The following is a 22,039-nucleotide window of genomic DNA, read 5'->3' as shown; positions in this document are numbered from 1 at the left end:
ATTACAAAGTTTCAATAAAATCTCCTATTCTACCAAATAAAATTCCCATAAACCTTCTACTAAACCCAAATTACCAAAAAATGTCTAGCTGGAGTTCCGATCAAGAAGTTGATGATATTGTAGAGGAGGAAGTTGATAGTATAGTGGAGGAGATACAATACAACTACACTCCATCAGCTCCAATAATCCGAAGAGTGCACATTAATAGAGACCGCGAAGAAGGCCACAATCGGTTGTGGAATGATTATTTTAGAGAGAATCCGACTTACACACAAGCTATGTTCCGTCGTCGCTTTAGAATGAACAAACAATTGTTCTCCGTATTGTTACTACTATTGAGAATGGAGTCTCATACTTCAGACAAAGGTGAGATGCTACTGGAAGGATTGGTCTTTCTGCACTTCAAAAGTGTACGTCAGCTATTCGTATGATGGCTTATGGATGTTCGGCATATGCGGTGGATGAATATTTACGACTCGCTAAAAAAACCGCCCACAAATGCCTTCTACATTTTGTTGAGGGAGTTATAAATCTGTTTGGCGACGAGTATCTCAGAAGACCTACAGCAGAAGACCTCCAACGATTACTGAATATTGGAGAACATCGCGGTTTCCCCATAATTGTAGGGAGCATAGATTGTATGCATTGGGAGTGGAAGAATTTTCCAACTGCATGGAAAGGACATGATGAGGACATCAGTAGTCAACTTCCCGAAGAACCCGTTCTGCCATTTCCCGAAGAACCCGTTCTTCCAGTTCCTAAAGAACCCGTTCTGCCAACAATGGTACACAAACCTATGACATGATTGGGAGCAAGGACCTTAAGTGAACAATTCAACAAGTCCATTGAAAGTCTGATTACTCTCATTGAGCTAGAAGATTCCAAAGAGAAGACTCCAAAAGCATCATTTCTGCCAGTTCTACAAGGAATTAAAGAACCCGTTCTTTTCATCATTTCCGAAGCAATCAATGAAGGGCTTGAGCGTGCATGAGAGCTAAGACCGAGGTAAGTGTTTGAATTCAAATAATAAATGGTTGTTCTTTTCTTGTTTGCAGGAATCGACTGTTGGGTCTTTATGAGTCTTTTATTTATTTAAGTCCTAAAATCGAGTCTGTTGTTTTTGCAAGTTTAGTCCTTTTATTTGTAATAAATTTCGACCCTAGAAGGTCCCCCGCTGCTGGATAGTTATATAAGGTCCCTTCTCAACATTGTAACCTTTGAAGTTTTTATGAAATAAAATGAGAGTTTTCTTAGGTTTTCTTCTGAGATAGAAGCAACCTCCCTTTTCTCCTTCTTGTGTGTGATTCCTTGAAGACTGAAATTTGACTTATCATAGATCCTTTCACAGATCTGTGTGGCGTCTTTCAATCCACCCATCTATCTCTTCATCTTCCACTGCTACCAAATAGACAGAACAATGTTTTCAACCATTTGTCTATTTACCATCTCTTCGCTGCATTCCATCTATCATCCAACGAGCAGGCAGAACAGTGTTATCAACCATTTGCCTATTCCCATCTATCCACGTGGGTTCCCTCATCCGTGTTCCTATATCATCTGGTATCAGAACTAAACGCTCCAAATCAGGTTTTATCTATCCCTTTTGTTTCAGTTTATTTTCCTTTGTTCGCTTCAGTTTGTGTCTGTTTCAGTTCGTTTTGTTTTATTTCGCTTCTCCCTTTTAGATCTATTATTTTCATGTGTTCTTGTTCTATTTTGATTTTTCATCTTCTAAAAAGAAAACCATAAAAAAAAAATTCGTTTAGATCTGTTTATTTGATTGGCTAAAACCCCCCAAATTCTAGATCTGTCAGTTTTTGGAAAGTTTTCCTTATTTGATCCTTTTGACTTCCTGTGCACTTGATCTCTTTTCCTAATCTTACAGAAAACGTTTAGAACCATGGGAGAACAAGGAGGAGAGGTGAACATGGCTCAGATGCTTACAGCTATCCAAGCCCAACTCCAAACACTTGGTGATCGCATGACACGAATTGAACAACCCCCACCTGCACTAAGAGCACCAGTTCCTAACATGCCTAGAGGAAACCATGAGGTTGATATTGGAGATCAGTTTGATTCAGAGGAAGAACATCTAGATCTTAATCAACACCAAAGGCCAAGGAGACACTACCAACAAGGCAGGGGACGAGATGAAGGCAACATAAGAGAAGGAGGCTATGATCTTAGGCTCAATCCGCCAACATTTGCTGGAAAGGTTAATCCTGAAGCTTACATTGATTGGGAAAGACATATGGAGCATATCTTTGGCTACTACAACTATTCTGAACAGACAAAGGTATCCCTAGCTGCTGCTCAACTTACCAACAATGCCTTAGCTTGGTGGGACAGAGATGTATCTGAGAGGAGAAGGCATAGACATATACCAATCACCACATGGGATGATATGAGGTTTCAGCTAAGAAAGAGATATATCCCAGCTTATTACCACCGAGAGCTACAAAATAAGTTCCGCAAGCTCTCACAAGGAAGCAAATATGTTGAGGAATACTTTGAAGAGTTTGAATCTCTGAAAAACAGATTGGAGGTAGAAGAGTCTGAGGAGAACTTGATGGCGCAGTTTCTAGATGGTCTTCATGATCGGATTGCTAAAAAAGTGGAAAGACAAACCTATCATTATCTTGAAGAGTTGTTGCACCTAGCAGTCCAAGCTGAACAACACATCAAAAGGAAGACAGCCTCTACTAACCGTAGTAAGACTCCATGGACACCGCCACCTCAAAAATCTTTAGACAAGGGAAAATCTATTGATGTGGACCAGAGATTTAAAAGGGCTGCACCTGAGGCATCAAAAGTAACCAAAACAGAGCAAGGTAAGCCTACTAACCAAAGAGCTCATGATATTACTTGTTTTAAATGTCAGGGAAAAGGACACTATGCAAGGGAGTGCCCATACCAGCGAGTAATGATCCTTAAAGCCAATGGAGAGTATGAATCACAAGATAAGGAAGAAGAACGTGTTGAATCTGAGGAGGATATTGTGGACTATCTAGATATGGGAGAGCTTCTAGTCATAAGGAGGGCTCTTAGCACTCTTTTTGATCCTGAAACAATTCAAAGAGAAAATATCTTCCACTCTCGCTGCTCCATAAACTCCAAGGTATGTAGCTTAATCATTGATGGTGGTTCATGTACTAATGTAGCCAGCAAGTATTTGGTTGATAAGCTAGGTCTCCAAAAGATAAAGCATCCCCATCCATATCGACTTAAGTGGCTCAATGATGAGGCTGAACTAAGGATCTCCGAGCAAGTCACCATACCATTCACCATAGGCAAATATTCAGATCAAGTTGTGTGTGATGTGGTTCCTATGCAAGCTGGACACCTTCTTCTAGGACGGCCATGGAAATTTGATAAGGAGACTTTACACAATGGTCGAACCAACTACTACACTTTCTTGCACAACAACAAGAAGCATACTCTAGCTCCACTCACCCCTCAAGAAGTGCATGAAATGCAACAGACCATGTCAAAGGGAGCTAAGTCAAACAAAACCAATATTTACATAGCACCTTCTACTGTTTTGAAATCAATTAATTCACAGGACAAGGTGTTACTAATGATCTTTAAGGAAGGTTTGTTTTCAGGTCAAGAAGAGAAAGACTTACCACCAGAAGTGCTTGAACTATTAGGAAGGTTTAAAGAGGTCTTTCCTGAGGAGATACCACCTGGACTACCGCCTATAAGAGGAATCAAACATCAAATTGATCTAGTTCCTGGAGCACCACTTCCTAATAGACCAGCCTACCGAGTAAACCCTAAAGAAGCAAAAGAGCTGGAAAAGCAAGTTCGTGATCTAATGTCAAAGGGCTACATTCGTGAAAGCCTAAGCCCTTGTGTTGTACCGGTTCTTCTAGTGCCTAAGAAAGATGGAACTTGGAGAATGTGTGTCAACTGCAGAGCAATCAACAACATCACTGTCAAATATAGACATCCCATACCAAGGCTTGATGACATGCTAGATGAGCTTAATGGAGCTATTGTCTTTTCTAAAATTGATCTAAGGAGTGGTTACCATCAGGTGAGAATGAAAGAAGGTGATGAATGGAAAACGGCTTTCAAGACAAAGCAAGGACTATATGAGTGGTTAGTTATGCCATTCGGACTCACCAATGCCCCAAGCACCTTCATGAGGTTAATGAATCAGGTCCTAAGGGAGTACATCTGTAAGTTTGTGGTTGTTTATTTTGATGATATCTTGATTTATAGCACAAGTCTTGCAGATCACGTAAAGCATCTTGAAATGGTGATAAAAGCGCTTAAGGATGAACATCTTTATGCTAATTTTAAGAAATGCACGTTTTGCACTGATCAAGTTGTGTTTCTAGGATTTGTTGTGAGTTCGAAGGGACTAAAGGTTGATGTGTTTCTAGGATTTGTTGTGAGTTCGAAGGGACTAAAGGTTGATGAGGAAAAGATCAAGGCTATACAAGACTGGCCAACTCCAACAACCATTGGACATGTTAGGAGCTTCCATGGACTGGCTAGCTTCTATAGGAGATTTGTGAAGGATTTTAGTACCATTGCTGCACCCTTAACATTTGTGATTAAAAAGAATGTGGAATTCAAATGGGGTCAAGCAAAAGAGGATGCATTCAACCTGCTCAAAAACAGCCTCACACATGCACCCGTTTTGGTACTTCCTAACTTTGATAAAATGTTTGAGATTGAATGTGATGCTAACTCAAGGAGGAAAACTTGTAGGTGCTGTTCTAACTCAAGGAGGAAAACTTGTAGCCTACTTCAGTGAGAAACTCAGCGGAGCTGCACTTAATTATCCAACCTATGATAAAGAGCTCTATGCTTTGGTAAGATCTCTAGAAACTTGGCAACATTATTTGCTATCCAAAGAGTTTTTTATTCATACAGATCATGAGACACTCAAGCACCTAAGAGGACAAACTACACTTAAGAAGAGACATGCAAGGTGGCTTGAATTTGTGAAGACATTTCCATATGTGATTAAGTACAAGAAAGGCAAAGAGAACATTGTAGCTGACGCTCTATCAAGGAGACATGCTTTGCTCACTACAATGGAGGCCAAAGTCATGGGATTTGATCATATCAAAGGTCTATATGCGGAGGATCCAGATTTCAAAGAAGCCTTTAAGGAAACAAGCAAAGCGGCTTATGGGTCATACTACCAACATGATGGATTTCTCTTTAAGGACAAAAGGTTGTGCATTTCTCAAGGATCCATGAGAGAGTTGTTGATAGGAGAAGCACATGGAGGAGGACTTATGGGACATTTTGGGAGAGACAAAACTCTAAGTGTTCTGATGGAACATTTCTTTTGGCCGCATTGGAAAAGAGATGTGGAAAGGTTCTGCGCAAAGTGCATCACATGCTTGAAAGCAAAATCCAGGTCACATCCTTATGGTTTATATATGCCTTTGTCTATCCCTAACCTACCATGGGTAGATATTTCTATGGATTTTGTATTAGGGCTGCCTAAGATCAACAACCGAGATTCTATCTTTGTTGTGGTGGACCGGTTCTCCAAAATGGTGCATTTCATTCCATGTAACAAGACAAATGATGCTACTCACACTGCTGAACTCTTTTTCAAAGAGTTGTGCGTTTACATGGAATCCCAAGGACCATTGTTTCAGATCGAGACACCAAATTTCTCAGCCACTTTTGGAAGACTTTGTGGAAAAAGCTAGGAACTAAGCTACTCTTCTCCACCACTTGTCATCCTCAAACTGATGGCCAAACTGAGGTAGTTAATCGTACTCTCTCCACTCTTTTGAGAGCTACGGTGGGTAAGAATCTCTGAAACTGGTTATCTTGTTTACCCTATATTGAATTTGCTTATAATCATGCTAAGCATTCTGGTACCAAAGTCTCTCCATTTGAAGTTGTCTATGGTTTTAATCCTCTAACCCCATTAGACATCACACCTCTGCCCCCAAGCTGTTTATTCTAGTGCAGAAGGAGTCACCAAAGCTGACTTTGTGAAGAAACTTCACCAAAGAGTTAAAGAGAATCTTGAGAAGAAAAGCGCAAAGAACAAAGAGCATGCGGATAAACACCGCAAAGAACTGACGTTTGAACCTGGAGATTAAGTCTGGTTACACATGAGAAAAGAAAGATTTCCCAAGGAGAGAAAGTCCAAGCTGTCACCAAGAGGAGATGAACCATTTCGGGTCTTAGAGAAAATCAATGACAACGCCTACAAAATTGAGCTACCAGGTGAAATAGTCAGTTCCTTTAATGTTGCTGATTTATCTCCTTTCCATGCAGACGAAATAGTTCTGCAGACAGAGCTCTCTCAAGAGGGAGGGAATGATGAGGACATCAGTAGTCAACTTCCCGAAGAACCTGTTCTGCCATTTCCCGAAGAACCCGTTCTTCCAGTTCCTGAAGAACCTGTTCTGCCAACAATGGTACACAAACCTATGACAAGGTTGGGAGCAAGGACCTTAAGGGAACAATTCAACAAGTCCATTGAAAGTCTGATTACTCTCATTGAGCTAGAAAATTTCAAAGAGAAGACTCCAAAAGCATCATTTCTGCCAGTTCTACAAGGAATTAAAGAACTCGTTTTTTTCATCATTTCCGAAGCAATCAATGAAGGGCTGGAGCGTGCATGAGGGCTAAGCCGAAGTAAGTGTTTGAATTCAAATAATAAATGGTCGTTCTTTTCTTGTTTGCAGGAATCGACCGTTGGGTCTTTATGAGTCTTTTATTTATTTAAGTCCTAAAATCGAGTCTGTTGTTTTTGCAAGTTTAGTCCTTTTATTTGTAATAAATTTCGACCCTAGAAGGTCCCCCGCTGCTGGATCATTATATAAGGTCCCTTCTGAGCATTGTAACCTTTGAAGTTTTTATGAAATAAAATGAGAGTTTTCTTAGGTTTTCTTCTGAGATAGAAGCAACCTCCCTTTTCTCCTTCTTCTTGTGTGTGATTCCTTGAAGACTGAGATTTGACTTATCATAGATCCTTTCACAGATCTGTGTGGCGTCTTTCAATCCATTCATCTATCTCTTCATTTTCCACTACTACCAAATAGACAGAACAGTGTTTTCAACCATTTGTCTATTTACCATATCTTCGCTGCATTCGATCTATCATCCAACGAGTAGGCAGAACAGTGTTATCAACCATTTGCCTATTCCCATCTATCCACGTGGGTTCCCTCATCCGGGTTCCTATATCAGGACAATATTCACGTGGATCGGGTAAACCGACAATCGTACTAGAGGCTGTGGCATCACAAGATTTATGGATTTGGGACGCATTTTTTGGACCACCAGGTTCGTTAAATGATATCAATGTCTTGGACCGCTCCCCGGTGTTTGATGATATCCTAGAGGGCCGAGCTCCAAGAGTTACATACGTTGTCAATGGACGGCAATACAACATGGCGTACTACCTCACTGACGGTATCTATCCCAAATGGGCAACTTTCATCCAATCCATTACACTTCCACGTGGTCGAAAAGCAAAACTCTTTGCTCAATGGCAAGAAGGATGTCGTAAAGATGTAGAGCGTGCATTTGGAGTCTTGCAAGCTCGATTTGCAATCGTGAAGAATCCCGCACTTTTTTGGGATAAAGAAAAAATAGGAAAAATAATGAGAGCATCTATCATCCTGCATAACATGATAGTGGAAGACGAACGACATGACTACAATTTCTACTATCCAACGGAATTCCATCACGGAGAAGAAAGCAGAAGTTCTCATGTCGATTTATCATATTCTACAGATATGCCAATAAATCTACATAATATGATGGGCATTCGAAATGAGGTTCATGATACACAAATACATGATATTTTGGAAAAAGATTTGATTGAGCATATTTGGCAAAAATTTGGTGCAACTGCACAATAAATCTTATTTCAATTCTGTTTAATATGTTTTAATATTTCGAATATTATAAAATATGTTTACTATTCTGAATTTTGTAAAGTATGTTTAATATTCTAAAGTTTGTAAAATTTAATTTTTTTCTATTTTATGTAATATAAAAAAAAAATTGGTTTGTCATTTTATATAATTAAAGTTTGATAATTAATAAACAAAAATTTAAAAAATTACTATTTAAATGCTTGAACAACCATCTTTTGGGTTCTCTAGTACTAAAGTGATTTTGCTTAAGTTTCTCTTAGAATTACTTTACTTAATTTAGTATTAATTATATAATTAATTAATATAAGAGTAACTACTGTGGGTTGCTCCACTAATGATGGTCTTAGCTGCTTCTTCCTCGAAATACTGGTTCAATTTTTCAAAAAAAAAATATATTTTTTGTTTTTGAAAATAACATATAAAAGGAAAAATCATGTAGACTAATTGTAAGGTTATAGTTGGTGAGTGAAAAGATTTAGAAAATAAATAAAAATACAGAGTAAAATGAGTTATATAAAAATAAAAAATAAAAGAGTTAAGAGGAGAAATAAAATATAATAATAATACTCCTTTATCTACGAACTTTTGGGATTAGAGTAAAATGTATACAACAAGTTTTGGAATTTGTGGCCAATATCATCTTCTCGGGGGACTCTCTCTCTCTCTCTCTCTCTCTGCTCTGCGCTGATCTTTTTTAAGCTCACATAGGAAAGAGAGATGGCGAATTCCATTTCATCAGTATCTCTGCCGCGATGTTTCGTCTTCAACAATGGTTGTCACAAATCAAGGCCATGGCCGAGCTCGAGCAGTCTCATCCTCAACAACTCATCAAATCATCACACACTACTCTCTCTTTCTTCTTCGCCGGCCTCCGTCGTAGAAACTGGTGGTGACAATGACGACGGCGACCTCACTTTTAGGTACCCTTTTTTTTTTTTGCTTCTCTTTCAATCGATTCCATTGGTAAAAAAAACTTGAAACTATATTCCCCAATTTTGTTTCGATTTTGTTAAGGATTTTAGGTTCGAAAGGATGATAAAAGAATCCACTCCTTGTTTAGAACTCTGCTCTGTTGTTTAATGAAAGGATGATACTTCAATTTTGGAGATATATTGTAATCAGTGCGTCTCTTACTCTTTCAATGTGGTTGCAGAAGGGGATGTGTAATTACAAACTGCTTTTTTTTTTGTGTGTGTTCCTGTTGTTTAGTGAAAGGATGAATATATCTTTATCTTTGTTGACTTGAGAGAGAGATTTGGATATTCTTGAGTCTCTCTCGACTAACCAGAGTTGGTGGAATGAAACAGTGGTTGCAGAGTGTGTGGGAAAGAGGAGAAAGAGAGTGGCTGTAACGGCGACGGACGGATTCAAGGTGGCATTGCAACAGTCCCTGGTTTCGGTTGGTGGCCCATTAAGGCTTACCGGCCTTGTCCCGCGTTTGTCGAGTCCGGAGGTAGATACCGCCGCTTAGGACAGAGCATGGACGAGGTTGCGTTTGGTCGTGGTGGTGACTCTAAATCCGACACCGCTGATCCACCACCGATTAGGTATGTTTCATGTGTGATTTGTCAATATAGTTTGAGAACCTTGTTGTAGTAGAGTAATAAAAATGGATCATCTTCTTCTTCTTCTTCTTCTCTCTTTTGTTTGTTTTGCAGCAATAAAAAAAAGCCAACAAGTTCTTCTACCAAGTTCAACAAGTGAGATACATCATCATCATATCCCAAAAAAACAAAAAACTTTTTTTTTTCTTGGAATGTGTAATTTGTTGGGCCTAAACATATTATCGGCCCAGTAGTTAAAAATCCCTTTAAAACGTTAATGAGCATTCTCTCTCTCGTCTAAGGAACGACTCCGAAAAAAAAAACAAAAAAAAACCCTATCGTATATTTGACGGCGTCGAGAGACATCATCATCATCAATGGAGGAAGAAGTGGCGAGAGAAGAGGTGGAGATCGATAAGGATCTGCAGAGGAAAATAGAGAAGACGGTGAAGAAGATCTTGAAAAAGTCGAACTTGTACAAGATGACAGAGATCAAGGCGCGAGAACAAGCTTCAGTTGAATTGGATCTCGATCTCTCTCAAGATCCTTACAAGGTCATCGTGAGAGAAGTAGTTGAAAATTTCATAGAAGAAGCAATAAAGGTGGTAGGCAATAAGATTGCGAAGCTTCCGACGAAGAAAGAGTCGAGTGTTTCAATCTAAAGGGCTTTATCTTTATTTTTGTTGATCCGAAATTGGATAAAATTAAACTGTATGGGTGATTGATCCGAAATTGGATAACATGAAACTGTATTGCGGTAGACAGATATGCGTGTAATGGTTTAGTCTTGTTGTTATTTCGAATCTTGACTAACCATATCGTAATTTTCATCATCTATCTTTCAATATTAAGTTAGCTTTTATTTTTGAGAAATTGGCAGAACTAACAAACAAAAAAACACTTAAATTAATATATAGTCTCATCAATAATATAAATTAATAAGTATATAAAATTAACTAAATATATGTATATATATACATTAATTTGTATTAGAGTACATTTTTAATATTTTTACTATATAAAACTTTTTAAGTGTTATATTCAAAACATGATAATTGTTATTTTTTTTGTAACTAATTTTATAAAAATATTAGTTATAACTATTAAATTTTATTTTAATTTTTTTACCAAATTAGGAAAGTTTTTCTATAAATTAATTATTAATTTATCGAGAAATTAAACTCTATAAATTAATAAATTTTCATGGTCCCAACATTATTAATTTATAGAGGTTTTACTGTATCTAACATATTCTCTATATAATATACAATATATACCATTTTATCCATAAAGTACCAACCTCTACCACCACCATACCAATCTCTACCATCACCATACCCATCCCTACCATCACCAACCATATTCCCTCTATTTCCTAACAACCACTTCCGGCTACCGAAGCACTGCCGAAGAACCGCCGAAAAACTGTCGGAACACCACCAGACCACCGCCGGACCATCGCTGGAGCATTGCCGGACCACCACCAAACCACCGTCCACCCTATCCACCACCCTCCCTTAACCATAAAACCTAAAAAGGTAATTTAGCTTACCCTTCATCATAAATTTCTAATTTATTCAAATTAGTGGCTATTTTATTTATTAGTTTTTTTTTGGTCACTCAGCAAATTCACCCTTTATTTTTTCTCCTTCCTACACATGTTATTTTTTATTTAAAAAACTATTTTAAATATTCATTTGTTACATATTTATTACTTATAATTAATAATAATGATAAAAAAAGGAAAAATTAATTAAATAAACTATTTAAATTAAAAATTATAAACAACAATAATATAATTTTTTTAGTAAATAATAAAAATAATAATTATATGAAAATGAATTAAATAAAATAAATGAAAATTTTTAAATAGTAAACAACAATAATATAAATTTGTTTTAGTAAACAATAAAAATAACAATATAAAAATGAATTAAGAAAAATAAATAAATAAAATTTAAATAGTAAAAATAATACTGAATATGTTTTAGTAATAATGATATTATTCAAATTTTAACTAAAAATGATTATATTCCAAAATTTAGAATGGGTTAAAGAGTTAATAGAAGTAAGATTTTCATGCATTGGTGGTGTAAAAAACAATTTATGTAACGATATTTATAAAATTTTAAACATAAAAATAAAAATGAAGTGAAACAATAGTTTCTAAGAAAAATACATTACAGATTTATTACTGAATTTCACTTAAAAAATAAAAGAATAATTACACAACTCAACTTAAAAGTTTTGATCTAAAACGAAGACATTGTAAGGATCACACTTTTTTTAGAAAAACTATGAACAAGAATCTTGAAAAAATAAACCATCTAAAAAAACAAAAATAATGGTCACAAAATATAGAAAAAATGATATGTAAGCTGTTACAAAAAGTTATATGTGATTTAGGTAGCATATCTCAGAAAGCATGTTATCAACTCAAGATACAATTCTATAACATGGTAAAAAATAAAATATAAAACAAATTTGAGATTTTATCAAATGCTTTTAACCGAAAACATTGGCATAAATAACATATATAATGTACACATGTTTTTTTGAGAAGACGAAGCTGAGGTTGCATCATAAAATTAACATCTGAAAATAACAAATGAGATTTTAGAAAAATATGTAACTTGGATTAGTGAACTGATATTCAGTGTCGGAATTTAACCGTTTCACCATCAAAGCATTCTTGACTTGAATAAAAATTCTATTTTGGCAGGTGATGCACTAGGACAACCCCGTTGTGGCGACACAACACTAAAAATGTTTAGGAAACTTTGTATATTTGCTTTTAATAGGGGATATAAATATGTTTAAATGATCTCTATAATTAGATCAACGATCAACATTCGACGTTAGAACTTTTAAAAATATGTTTTCATAGGATATGAATATGAAATAAACTCTTTTAGGGATAAAAGATAAGAAGATTGTTGATAATATTGTTTACTCTTCCACTAAGGTACCTAAGTTATTTTTTATTACTATGTGATATATAAATAAACAATATATAGATTAGTAAAATAAGTATAATGTTAAATAAATTTATCTTTTAAATATCAAATTAAACTATGTAGTATCATGTGCTACATCAAGGGCATAATAATTTTCCATATAAATTTAAAATTCTTAAATTGATTTAGGGTTATAGTTTTTAGTTTTATACGGATAGGTGCTACTACATGTTACCCATATTCATTTCGTCTCGAAAAAAGTACATGTGATCTTAGATTCAGATAAACAATACTATAATTCTATTATTCGTGGGTAAATGTCGAGTATCGAGTATTCATCTTTTAATACCCGTTAGCCGATCCGTTATTACATCATTACTCGATCTCGATCTGTAAATACCCGTTTTTAATGTTTATTTTGTGCAAAAAAAATCTCCAAGTAATTTTAAAAAACCTGCAAAAAATTAAAAAACTCGCTAAAACCCCATGAACCAGTGGTTGAACTGGCGGGTCGGTATCAAATTAAAATATATTATTTTTATCATATTTCAAACTCAAACCAAATTAAAAATAAATGTTGTTATTTATAAAAATAAATCCCTTAGTTATTTTATCTAATCATTTAAAACTTAAAAGATTAATTTTAGTTGTTTAGTACTTAATTAATTATGTATGTTTTGTTCATATATTTATAGAAAAGTGGATGTTATATTCACAAATTGTATACAAACGAATAAACTAATTGACCCGTGGTTCAACCGGTCCGATCGATTGACCCAGTGACTTGCTTCCGGTCTGGTTTTAAAAACATTGTACACAACCCATTCCCATTCATAATCAACCTAATGTCAAAAAATAAATATGGCAAACAAATATCAACAGTTAATATTATGAAAAATTCTTAGGTTGAAAGTTGAAACTCTCTTGTTCATCCCCCCCCCCCCCCCTCTTAATTAACCAATCAAATACAATTAATACGACATGTCATATTATATCAAAATTAAAATAAATTTGAGAAATTATTATAACCCTAAATTAATTTGAGAAATTTAAATTTAAACTAAAAAATCAATTTTAAGTTCAAATTAATACATGTAAACTATGAATGTAAATATATATATATATAGAAAATTGTATAAATATGTTATAATGTTTTGATTTTTTCTTTTATAAAATCAGAAGCTACAATTTTTTTTTAACATCCTGAGCTAAAAGTATTTTTAATTTATATTTTAATATAAATGCTACAATATAGCTTAAAAATAAGAGGAATTTTTTAAAATACCACAATTTAAGTTTTTCCCAAAAATACCACACTTAATTTTTTTTTTTTTTTAAATACCACCCTTAAGTGAATTTCTACGAGAATTTATTAATTGCTCTTATTTTTCTTCTCATTTGATACAATTTTCTGTAATATAAAATTCAAAACACTCTCATAATGTTTTTCACTATTCTAATTTACTTAACATGTAAATGGCTACTCTCTTAATGTTTTTCACGATTTTAATTTACTCTATACATGTAACATATATATGGCTATTCTCCCCATGTGTTCGTCTTTCTTACAATATCACCATCTCTTGTTTAACTTTTTTTTTTGTGGCTCAAGACACTACCTTATGCATACTTAACTTCTTCTCGGAATCTGGTGATGTGGCTCAACACACTTAACCTTATGCATAATTGAGAATTTTTCCTTGGGTGATGTGGTATATTTGGAAGCACGAAATAAAAAGTTATACGAGAATATTTCGGAATCTCCATATGAGACTCTTGTGAAAGCAAGCCATGAAGAGGAAGCTTCGAGGTTAGCCAATATTTGACCTAGTGCACCCCCTCTGGGAGGAATTGGCGTACAAGCTCCCCTATTCCACAAGATTCTCTTGTGTGCTTTATAGATGGTTCATGGCATCTGAAGGAAGAACGAAGTGGACATCGTTGAATTGTATTTACCGGGAACAAGTTGATCCATTTGGGACTCAAGGGATCGCGTAGAAGCCTCTCCCCACTACATGCAGAGTTGGATATCCTCACTTGGGCAATGGAGTGCTTGCTGGCCTTAAATATGAAGAAAGCTTTGTTTGTCACGGATTGTATAGATCTAATCGCAATGACAGCAATTGAAGAGGATTGGCCTACTTTTACTTCTGAGTTGACGAATTTTAGATTCTTTATAGATGATTTTCTAGATTTTAGTATTAGATATATTCCTTGGAAGGAAAATACTCGGGCTGATAAGTTTGCGAAATGTGCAAGAATGCGAGGGTTTTGTTTTCCCATGTAAGTTCATCGGTACCTAACTGGCTCTCTCTCGAAGAAAGTCACTTCCGATAAGCTACTATATGGGGCTTGTTCGACAAAAAAAAAAAAAAAAAAAAAAAAATTCCTCTCACCCTCATTTACACCAGTATCAAGTTTCAGTTCTATATCACCATATTGTCTTCAGACTTAGCTTTGGCCTCTCCGTGAACTACAATTTCACCTTCTTCTCCTTAAGACTCCACCCCACCATCGACCTCATCCTATTATTGATTATATCATTTTTTCAGCCAATTTTAAAGAGTATCTTGGAAACAGTTCATGGGTGGATCTTGCGGATTACAAAATTTGTGAATTTCCCTTTTGCTGGCAGAATATCCACCTACAGAATAGTGTGAGCTTAAAGATTGCATACATACCTAAAAAGAAGCATCTTGAAGAGTGTGAACACCTGAAATCTTAACCATATCACCTCCAATCACTATCACTGAAGGTGAACTCTTCTTCATATTCTCTTCCTTTGAGACGCAAACAACTGAAACAAAAACAACATAAGATACAGTTCAGACTCATAAAATAATACTTAGCCTTGTCTTATACTAAAATTGGACCTCTGTCAAATTTTCAAAAAATCTAAAACCCCTTAATAAATTTTTCTTTTGGAAAAAATTGGACCCTATTGCTTAAAGAATTTTTTTGGATTTTTGTGATGGACCCATGGCATTTGCCTACTCTGCCATGGGGTAGAGACGGACCTGATAATACTTGCAATAGAATTTAAAAACCTAAAATTCATTGTCACACAACACAAAAATTCTGATTTCATAACAAAAAAGAAAAAGAAAAAAGCAATCATATGAAGTAAAAGGTAATACCTTTAGGCAGATTTACAATTCCACTTTGAATTGAGTTATGGGTAGCACCTGAAAAACCAAACAAAATCAAGAAGATATCACAAACTCTTCTAACAATGCACATAAACACTAAATATAGAATAATAGCACAAGAAGAATAATTTACCTTCAACAATTTACTTGGACATTGAACTTCTAGCTCATTCCATTGCACCTAAACTTGTAGCTTAATCTGAAAAATTGGAAACGATTTTTAGATTTAGTCCCCGCTAACACATAAGAAACTCTGCTTTTAGTATAACATATAAGAAGCTCTGCTTTTAGTATAATACATAAGACAGAGAGTTATGAGAAGAAGGCTTACTGTTCCCAACAGGTCACTCACATCAACATATGCAAATTCACAAAACAACAATTTCTCCTTTATAAGAATTCATCACATGCCACCTTTCACAATAATTGCCAATGTCTTTGACCACCAGACCATTAACTATATTTCTGACAGTATGCGGAACACAACATACTTAAAAAGAGATGCAAAATATTGTAAAAAATTAAAAAATCTTAGATTCGATCCAGAAACCCGCGTGTTTATCTGAATTATAAATGCTTAATTGACGATTTCACTCTTATTAATGAATTATTTTGCCTTATCTCCAATGGCATTGCAATATAATTACTTACAAAACTAATGTCTCTTTTATAAATAACTTTTCAATTAATAGTAGGGATGATTATATTTATATTCAATGATTTTTATTGATAAAATTTGTAAATTATAATCTCGCACAAATAGATATAACAAAAAAATATTATTTTCAACAATATATATGGTTTATATCACTTGGTAAAGTAAGTTTAATGTTTATATAGATTTATACTCAAAATTATAAATGATTATATTTGAATTCAAAAATCTATATTGATAGAAAATATTGAAAATTAAAATCCTGGTGGTACAAATTCTAGTATCTTTAATAAAAATGTGTTTGGACTTAATCACAGGTGCATTTGCAATATCGTAATCTACAAAATCTTGTCGATCGTTTTAATGTATGTTTTCACTAAGAATAAATATACATTCAAAGTATAAGATCAATTCCAAAAATATTGACTTGTTTTATATATGTCTACATGCCATAAGCGAAACTGTTGTTAACCCACTCTTTGTAAGTAACTAAGTATGTGAAGATGTCATGAACTTTCAAGAATAATACATGATGTAGCATGAAGTGAGAGATTGAAGGAGATTTAAACCTCAGTCAGGAGAGATTGAAGATATTGTGATGACTAGTTTTATAAGATGCATAGAATTGAAAAGTCAATCATTAAGGGAGAGACTGAAGTTGGTTTTAAAAGGATCATGGATTATAAAACTCAAATCATTGAAGATATTGTGATGACTAGTTTTATAAGATGCATAGAATTGAAAAGTCAATCATTAAGGGAGAGAAAGGAGCATGGATTATAAAACTCAATCACCAAGGGAGAGATTGTGTTGACTGAAGTTTTATAAGGTTTAGAACATGTGGTAAAAGCTCTAATAAGTGACTGTAATGGATGAGACATGGATAGAGAGATACATCATAGATGTCTCAGTGATGGTGCAACAGTTAAGACAAAGACAATGGACAGAACTGACACAGAGGATGAATTATTATTTAATACAATTGTTGTTAGAGCTGATACAGAGGAGGAATTATTAAGCTGATACAAGTACTGGTACATCAGACCTTAAGTAGCGCTTAAGCTGATACAATGATTGACACAAAGCAGAGAAGAAGATAAGATGTTGAATCAAGAACTCTGCAGTTAGATATACCAGAGGATGTATCCAAACGTTTGAACCAGTTCTTGTACTAGTCCGATATTAATACATGAAGTAGTACAAGAAGCTGAATTATAGAGTTTGAGTACAGAAGCTTGAGATCAACTTGGACAAGCCAAGTGGCGGCTGCTGAGCTAGATGAACATCTTGAATGGAAGATTTAAGATGGAATCATGAAGAGAAACTTTCCTATTTGTTGTATAATAAGACATTCCTATTTGTGGTATAATAGAAAAATTGTCAACCCTAAGGGTTGTGCAATAACAGTTAATCTCCCAATTTATATTTGTTGTATAATAGGAAAGTTATTAATCCTAGAAGTTGGGTAATTGATATAAATATCAGCTATCTTGTTGTAGTGAATTTGTTCTGGATTAGGTTTCAGGGACATAGGAAAAACTAAACCACGTTAACAAAGCTGATGCGTTATTTAGTTTATGCTCCTACAGACTCAAAGTCCATCCTACACATACTTGAGAGTTAGTCACAAATATGCGTTGTTTTCAGTATGGTGAGATATTTATTATAATTATAACGTTGATGCATGTGTGCGTCTTATTTAAATATTGAAAACAAAAAAGTATGAATAGCCAATTTTTCTATATAAAGATTTGTGCCAAATATCAAATTCATGAGGTCTACGATAATAAAGACATGCAAAGATTTATTAAAAACAAAACTGTAACAAACGTGAACTTGGTTACGGGTAAAAGATCTTGGTGTAGTCCAAGCTTTTGGATATGGTGATGGTAGACGGAAAGACATGATGTCGTGATGGTCGAAGACTCGAAGCTTCAGATTTTTCTTTAAAAAAAAAAAAAAATTTGTGGAAATAAAATAGAATAAAGAAAAAATGAAAATCTAGTAAATGCCAACTACACGAAGGTAGCGGAAGAGGCTAAAAGATACTCCATATTTAATCCAACTAGCCCTTAATTAGAATTCTAACATAAAAACTAGATTTAATCCCAGCCGTTAAAAAAATTTCATTTCCCAAATTGTTTGGTCCATCTTTGTTTGCTGTTTTGACGTTTTTTATAGAATGGGAGCGACACTTTAGGCTGTGAATCCGAATTGTTTTTTAGATGAAGTCGCTTGGATTGCTTGTTGGGATAAGGTCAAAGATGGACCAAAGAAGCTAGTGTTGGAAGAAAAAGTGAAAAAAATAAAGGTTGTGGATGAGGAACTTTGCCTTATGAGGATTGACGTACTAGCAGACATAACTAAAACGATGTTCAAACAAGACGGTGGATCAGCTTTTGGTAAGTAGATGAAACACTGGTGGTTTGTTGGTGGAACGTTTTTTACCCCTTTTTAGTTTCTTGGTAACATTGTGAACTTGTTCGTTTTGGCTTTTAAGACTTTTGTCTTGCTATGTTCTATTTTGGTTTTTTTTTTCTATCGGATGTGTGTGTTTGCTCCTTCTGTTGGATGCTTGACTGGGTATTACAAGACCCCTTTGTCTTCCTTTTTTTGTGAACTGATATTTTATGTTTTTGATATCTTGGAATGGCCTTTAAACACTCGACTCAGTAGAGTAGTTTCTGTTCTAAACATATTGAGATATAACTTTTTGAAAGCCACACGTTCCTTGAATTTCTGTACAAAGACTCACAAATGGAAAACAAGGAGGAACCAAATTGCTACTTTATAAAATAAACATAGGAAAGGCATTTCCTAGCATGAACGTGTTATGTGACCAAGCTCTTAGCGCTTAGTTCTAAGATGCTCTACATAGTTTTCTTTATATGCTTTCCGTTGTGGTCTTGTTTTTTTTTCTTGACGACTACATATTTAAAATGCTAAACTCCTCATGTAGTTTTAAGTTTTGCATAACTAGATATGATGCCTGCAATATGATATCATTCTGCATAATCATCTTGATTTCTGACTTGGATGCCGTTGTTAACTTTTTAAGCCTCAAGAGTAACCATTTTGCACAATGTGATATGTAAGGTACCAATACTCTTACATATTTAGTATTCTATAGAACTCTTAAGCCATAAAAGAGGCTTGGTTTGGTTTGGCAACTGTTTCTTGGCTTTTGGATTAATTATCCTCCTCTGCAAGTGATCACAAACAAACATAACAGATCCCAGTGGTGGTTCTAGCAAATATGAAATCATGGTTTAGGGATCTGCAGATGAACAAATCAGTGTAGTTAACCGGTGGTTGTGAATTTATACCATATATCAAGTTGATAAAACTTAAAACATAAAGACTACTTGATACAAAAGCAGAGGTCTGCAACGTGAATATATTTATAAACAAGATCATGAAATGAATAAAGCAAAAAAAGATAACGAACTGGAATAATTGTAAACTAGTTCTAATGCAATCTTCAGTTATAGGTACGTTTAACGAAGTTTCAATATCACATTCTGACTTAACAAGACCCATTGTGCTTCTTGAATATGAACAAATTAAATTAATGAAATCTTGGTTCAGATATGTGAAAATAGTCTGGGAGCAGAACCAAGTTGCTTTACTTTTAACTGGTCGTATACTAATTAATTTAGTAAAAACAATGATACATTGATGGGTTATGGGTTATAAATAGTAAATACATACCATTTTATTTGTTGGATAACAACTGGAACTCGCTTTGAATCAATTCGTTGTGCTGACTGACTTCAAACAAACGTCACAATGGTTGTAATCTCTGAAACTTCCGGCAACTCTAATGGCGGCGATCCAAACAAGAAACGTAAAGAAGAAGAGAAGAAACCTAAAGAAGAAGAAGAGAAAAGACCAAACAAGAAACTGAAAGAAAAGTTGTCGTATATGGTTTGTTTGATTTGATTTGATTACACGGGCGTGTAAAGAGAACAGATGATTATATATATAATTCGCCGATCGGTTTACAAACTCTCACTGATTGGAAACGGAAAACCGAAATTGTCGGTCCGGTTTAATAGGTTTCTGCCACGAATGTCCCACTTTTAAGTTCTCTACTAAATTATTTTTAGTCAAGGAAAACCAAAACGTTGTTTCAGCATATATATACTTACAAATTTGAAACGACGACGTTCGTTTCAGAGTAGTGTATCTCTTCATCTTCTCTTCTTCTTTGTATAAAAAATTTCTAATCAGGGTTTATCGTTTACATCGCTCTTGTCTCCCCTAAGTCCACTTGTGGAGGATAGGCCTTTTTTTTTCATCATCTGAGTCTGTTTGATTCGGTTAAGGTGAGTGACCCGATTGATTTTATATATGTATGGTGTGTTAGTCAGTTAATAATAATGCTGACCTCTTGAATCTTGTTAGCTAAGGTTTTCTCAACTTTTCCCGTTAGTTTAGTAAAGTATTTGCGCATATTTATATATATTAGGATTAGAAAGAAGGGTATCTCTTGTCTCTACCTTGTTTTGAGCAGTGAATGGTTTTACAACTCTAAATCTATGTGAATATCTTGGATGCTCATCTTCTATTCTATTAGGATGGAGGAATTGAGCCAAATCTTGAAGAACAATAGGACGGATGATCTCACTTGGTTTTGCTCTCTCTCTCAGAATCTGAACTGGTAATATATAATACAAAGCCATCAATTCTCCTTCTTCCCTCAGTCAAGCAAACATACTGATCAATGTTTTTAGTTTTTCAGGATTTGCTCATCAGCTTAAAGAAGCTAGCCATTCGACGCTCTATAATAAGTGGTCACCAAGAACTAGCTGACAAATTTGATCTTAGTTGCTCCGAGCTCTAGGTTCTCTCTTCTAACTTCCGAGACTCCCTTGCTTTTGAAAATGTTGCACTATCCAACTGAACTTGGTTACTGTCTGTTAAACACCGTGAATACTTACTTTGTGTGAAGGTGAAGCTTTTCATCTTTGATCTTATAGTATGGTACACTTCGCAGGGCTTGTGCTAATGGAGTATGTAAGAAAAAAGGTAGAAGATGATACTTGTCTTGCCCCAAGTGTTGTTCATCAACTCAGCCTTTTGGATAGTTGTAACTTGGTGGAAACGCATGTAGATGGTTCTATAGACACTGAGGAGATTCTGTCTGAAATCTGCAACAAGAATTCAAAAAAGAAATCACGGAAAAGGTTTTACTTAGTACAGAGTCTAAAGTGTTAACGCTTTGTGTATCCCATGCTTAATACTCATGCATTTCTTTCGTGTTTGAAGGAGGCGGTCCAAGTGAACCCGGCATCTCATGTCCACTGTTTTGCTCGGTTCTGGTCGGTGTGGGTCAGACTAGCTCCGAACAGAGATTTAGTTTCTTTAATTTTTATAAGATGATCTTCCCGATTATACCATGCAGTGTAGCGTATCGTTTAATATAACATCTCTCATTGTTTCTTCTGCCTCTTTCTCTTTTGTCCATGCTTGTGCTTGACATATCGATCATGTAGATCTTTGGTGTGAGAATTTTAATTTGCCGGAAATCTTGGTTCAAATTGGTACGACAAAATTGATCTTGGAACAGCAGTGTCTAGTTAGGCAGGAAATAGAGAAAAAAAATGCTATTCTCAATTGTTGTTAAGAAAACAGATCATATAGTATTATCTAAATTGTTCCGCGATCATATGTTTTGCCTCAGTTATTGAGGGAAAGATATGTGGTGACTAGTGACTACTGACTAGTCTAAGATCATGCATGTATATACCAAAACATATGCTATGTAGCCTATGTTTGCCTAGAGTAGTATTTACTGTCAATTTAAGAGAATTTGTAAAAGTCATGGAATGTGGAAAAGAAGAAGAAATAATCT

At 34.9% G+C, this 22,039-nt stretch overlaps 3 protein-coding genes and 1 pseudogene across 4 annotated transcripts; all 4 read left to right on the top strand.

Annotated features, from left to right (window-relative positions):
- The first annotated feature begins 7,385 nt into the window (after positions 1 to 7,385).
- LOC147937441 (uncharacterized) lies at positions 7,386 to 7,859 on the top strand. The gene is made up of 2 exons (XM_087468808.1): positions 7,386 to 7,515; positions 7,633 to 7,859. Exons 1-2 carry the CDS (start codon positions 7,386 to 7,388, stop codon positions 7,857 to 7,859), a joined length of 357 nt encoding a protein of 118 aa, XP_087324934.1.
- Positions 7,860 to 8,456: 597 nt separating this feature from the next.
- Positions 8,457 to 9,699, top strand: LOC104719880 (uncharacterized). Its single transcript, XM_010437866.2, has 3 exons — positions 8,457 to 8,797; positions 9,185 to 9,424; positions 9,536 to 9,699. The coding sequence occupies exons 1-3, from the start codon at positions 8,595 to 8,597 to the stop codon at positions 9,579 to 9,581; spliced, it is 489 nt and encodes a 162-aa protein (XP_010436168.2). The 5' UTR covers positions 8,457 to 8,594; the 3' UTR covers positions 9,582 to 9,699.
- Positions 9,700 to 9,798: 99 nt separating this feature from the next.
- On the top strand, positions 9,799 to 10,285 carry LOC147937440 (mediator-associated protein 3-like). Its single transcript, XM_087469712.1, has one exon. It carries the CDS (start codon positions 9,799 to 9,801, stop codon positions 10,081 to 10,083), a length of 285 nt encoding a protein of 94 aa, XP_087325838.1. The 3' UTR covers positions 10,084 to 10,285.
- A 10,477-nt stretch (positions 10,286 to 20,762) lies between these two features.
- Positions 20,763 to 21,713, top strand: LOC104719878 (uncharacterized; annotated as a pseudogene). Its single transcript, XR_015568824.1, has 4 exons — positions 20,763 to 20,845; positions 20,927 to 21,028; positions 21,182 to 21,371; positions 21,454 to 21,713. The product of XR_015568824.1 is annotated as an uncharacterized LOC104719878 (transcript).
- Positions 21,714 to 22,039: the final 326 nt, after the last annotated feature.

This window comes from Camelina sativa, chromosome 10 (genome assembly GCF_030686135.1).
Source record: "Camelina sativa cultivar CO46 ecotype springtype chromosome 10, ASM3068613v1".
In the NCBI taxonomy this organism is placed as follows: Eukaryota; Viridiplantae; Streptophyta; class Magnoliopsida; order Brassicales; family Brassicaceae; genus Camelina; species Camelina sativa.
The sequence above is the reverse complement of the archived record's forward strand: the minus strand, read 5'-3'. Positions and strand labels throughout refer to the sequence as shown.

What these genes read in the sequence shown, in the direction of transcription:
- LOC104719880 (XM_010437866.2), top strand. Translation starts at nt 8,595, where the DNA reads ATGGCGAATTCCATTTCATCAGTATCTCTGCCGCGATGTTTCGTCTTC. An exon ending in GACGGCGACCTCACTTTTAG is followed by an intron (nt 8,798 to 9,184) that starts GTACCCTTTTTT and finishes GGAATGAAACAG; the next exon opens with TGGTTGCAGAGTGTGTGGGA. An exon ending in GCTGATCCACCACCGATTAG is followed by an intron (nt 9,425 to 9,535) that starts GTATGTTTCATG and finishes TTTGTTTTGCAG; the next exon opens with CAATAAAAAAAAGCCAACAA.
- LOC147937441 (XM_087468808.1), top strand. Translation starts at nt 7,386, where the DNA reads ATGGCGTACTACCTCACTGACGGTATCTATCCCAAATGGGCAACTTTC. An exon ending in ATGTCGTAAAGATGTAGAGC is followed by an intron (nt 7,516 to 7,632) that starts GTGCATTTGGAG and finishes ATAACATGATAG; the next exon opens with TGGAAGACGAACGACATGAC.
- LOC147937440 (XM_087469712.1), top strand. Translation starts at nt 9,799, where the DNA reads ATGGAGGAAGAAGTGGCGAGAGAAGAGGTGGAGATCGATAAGGATCTG.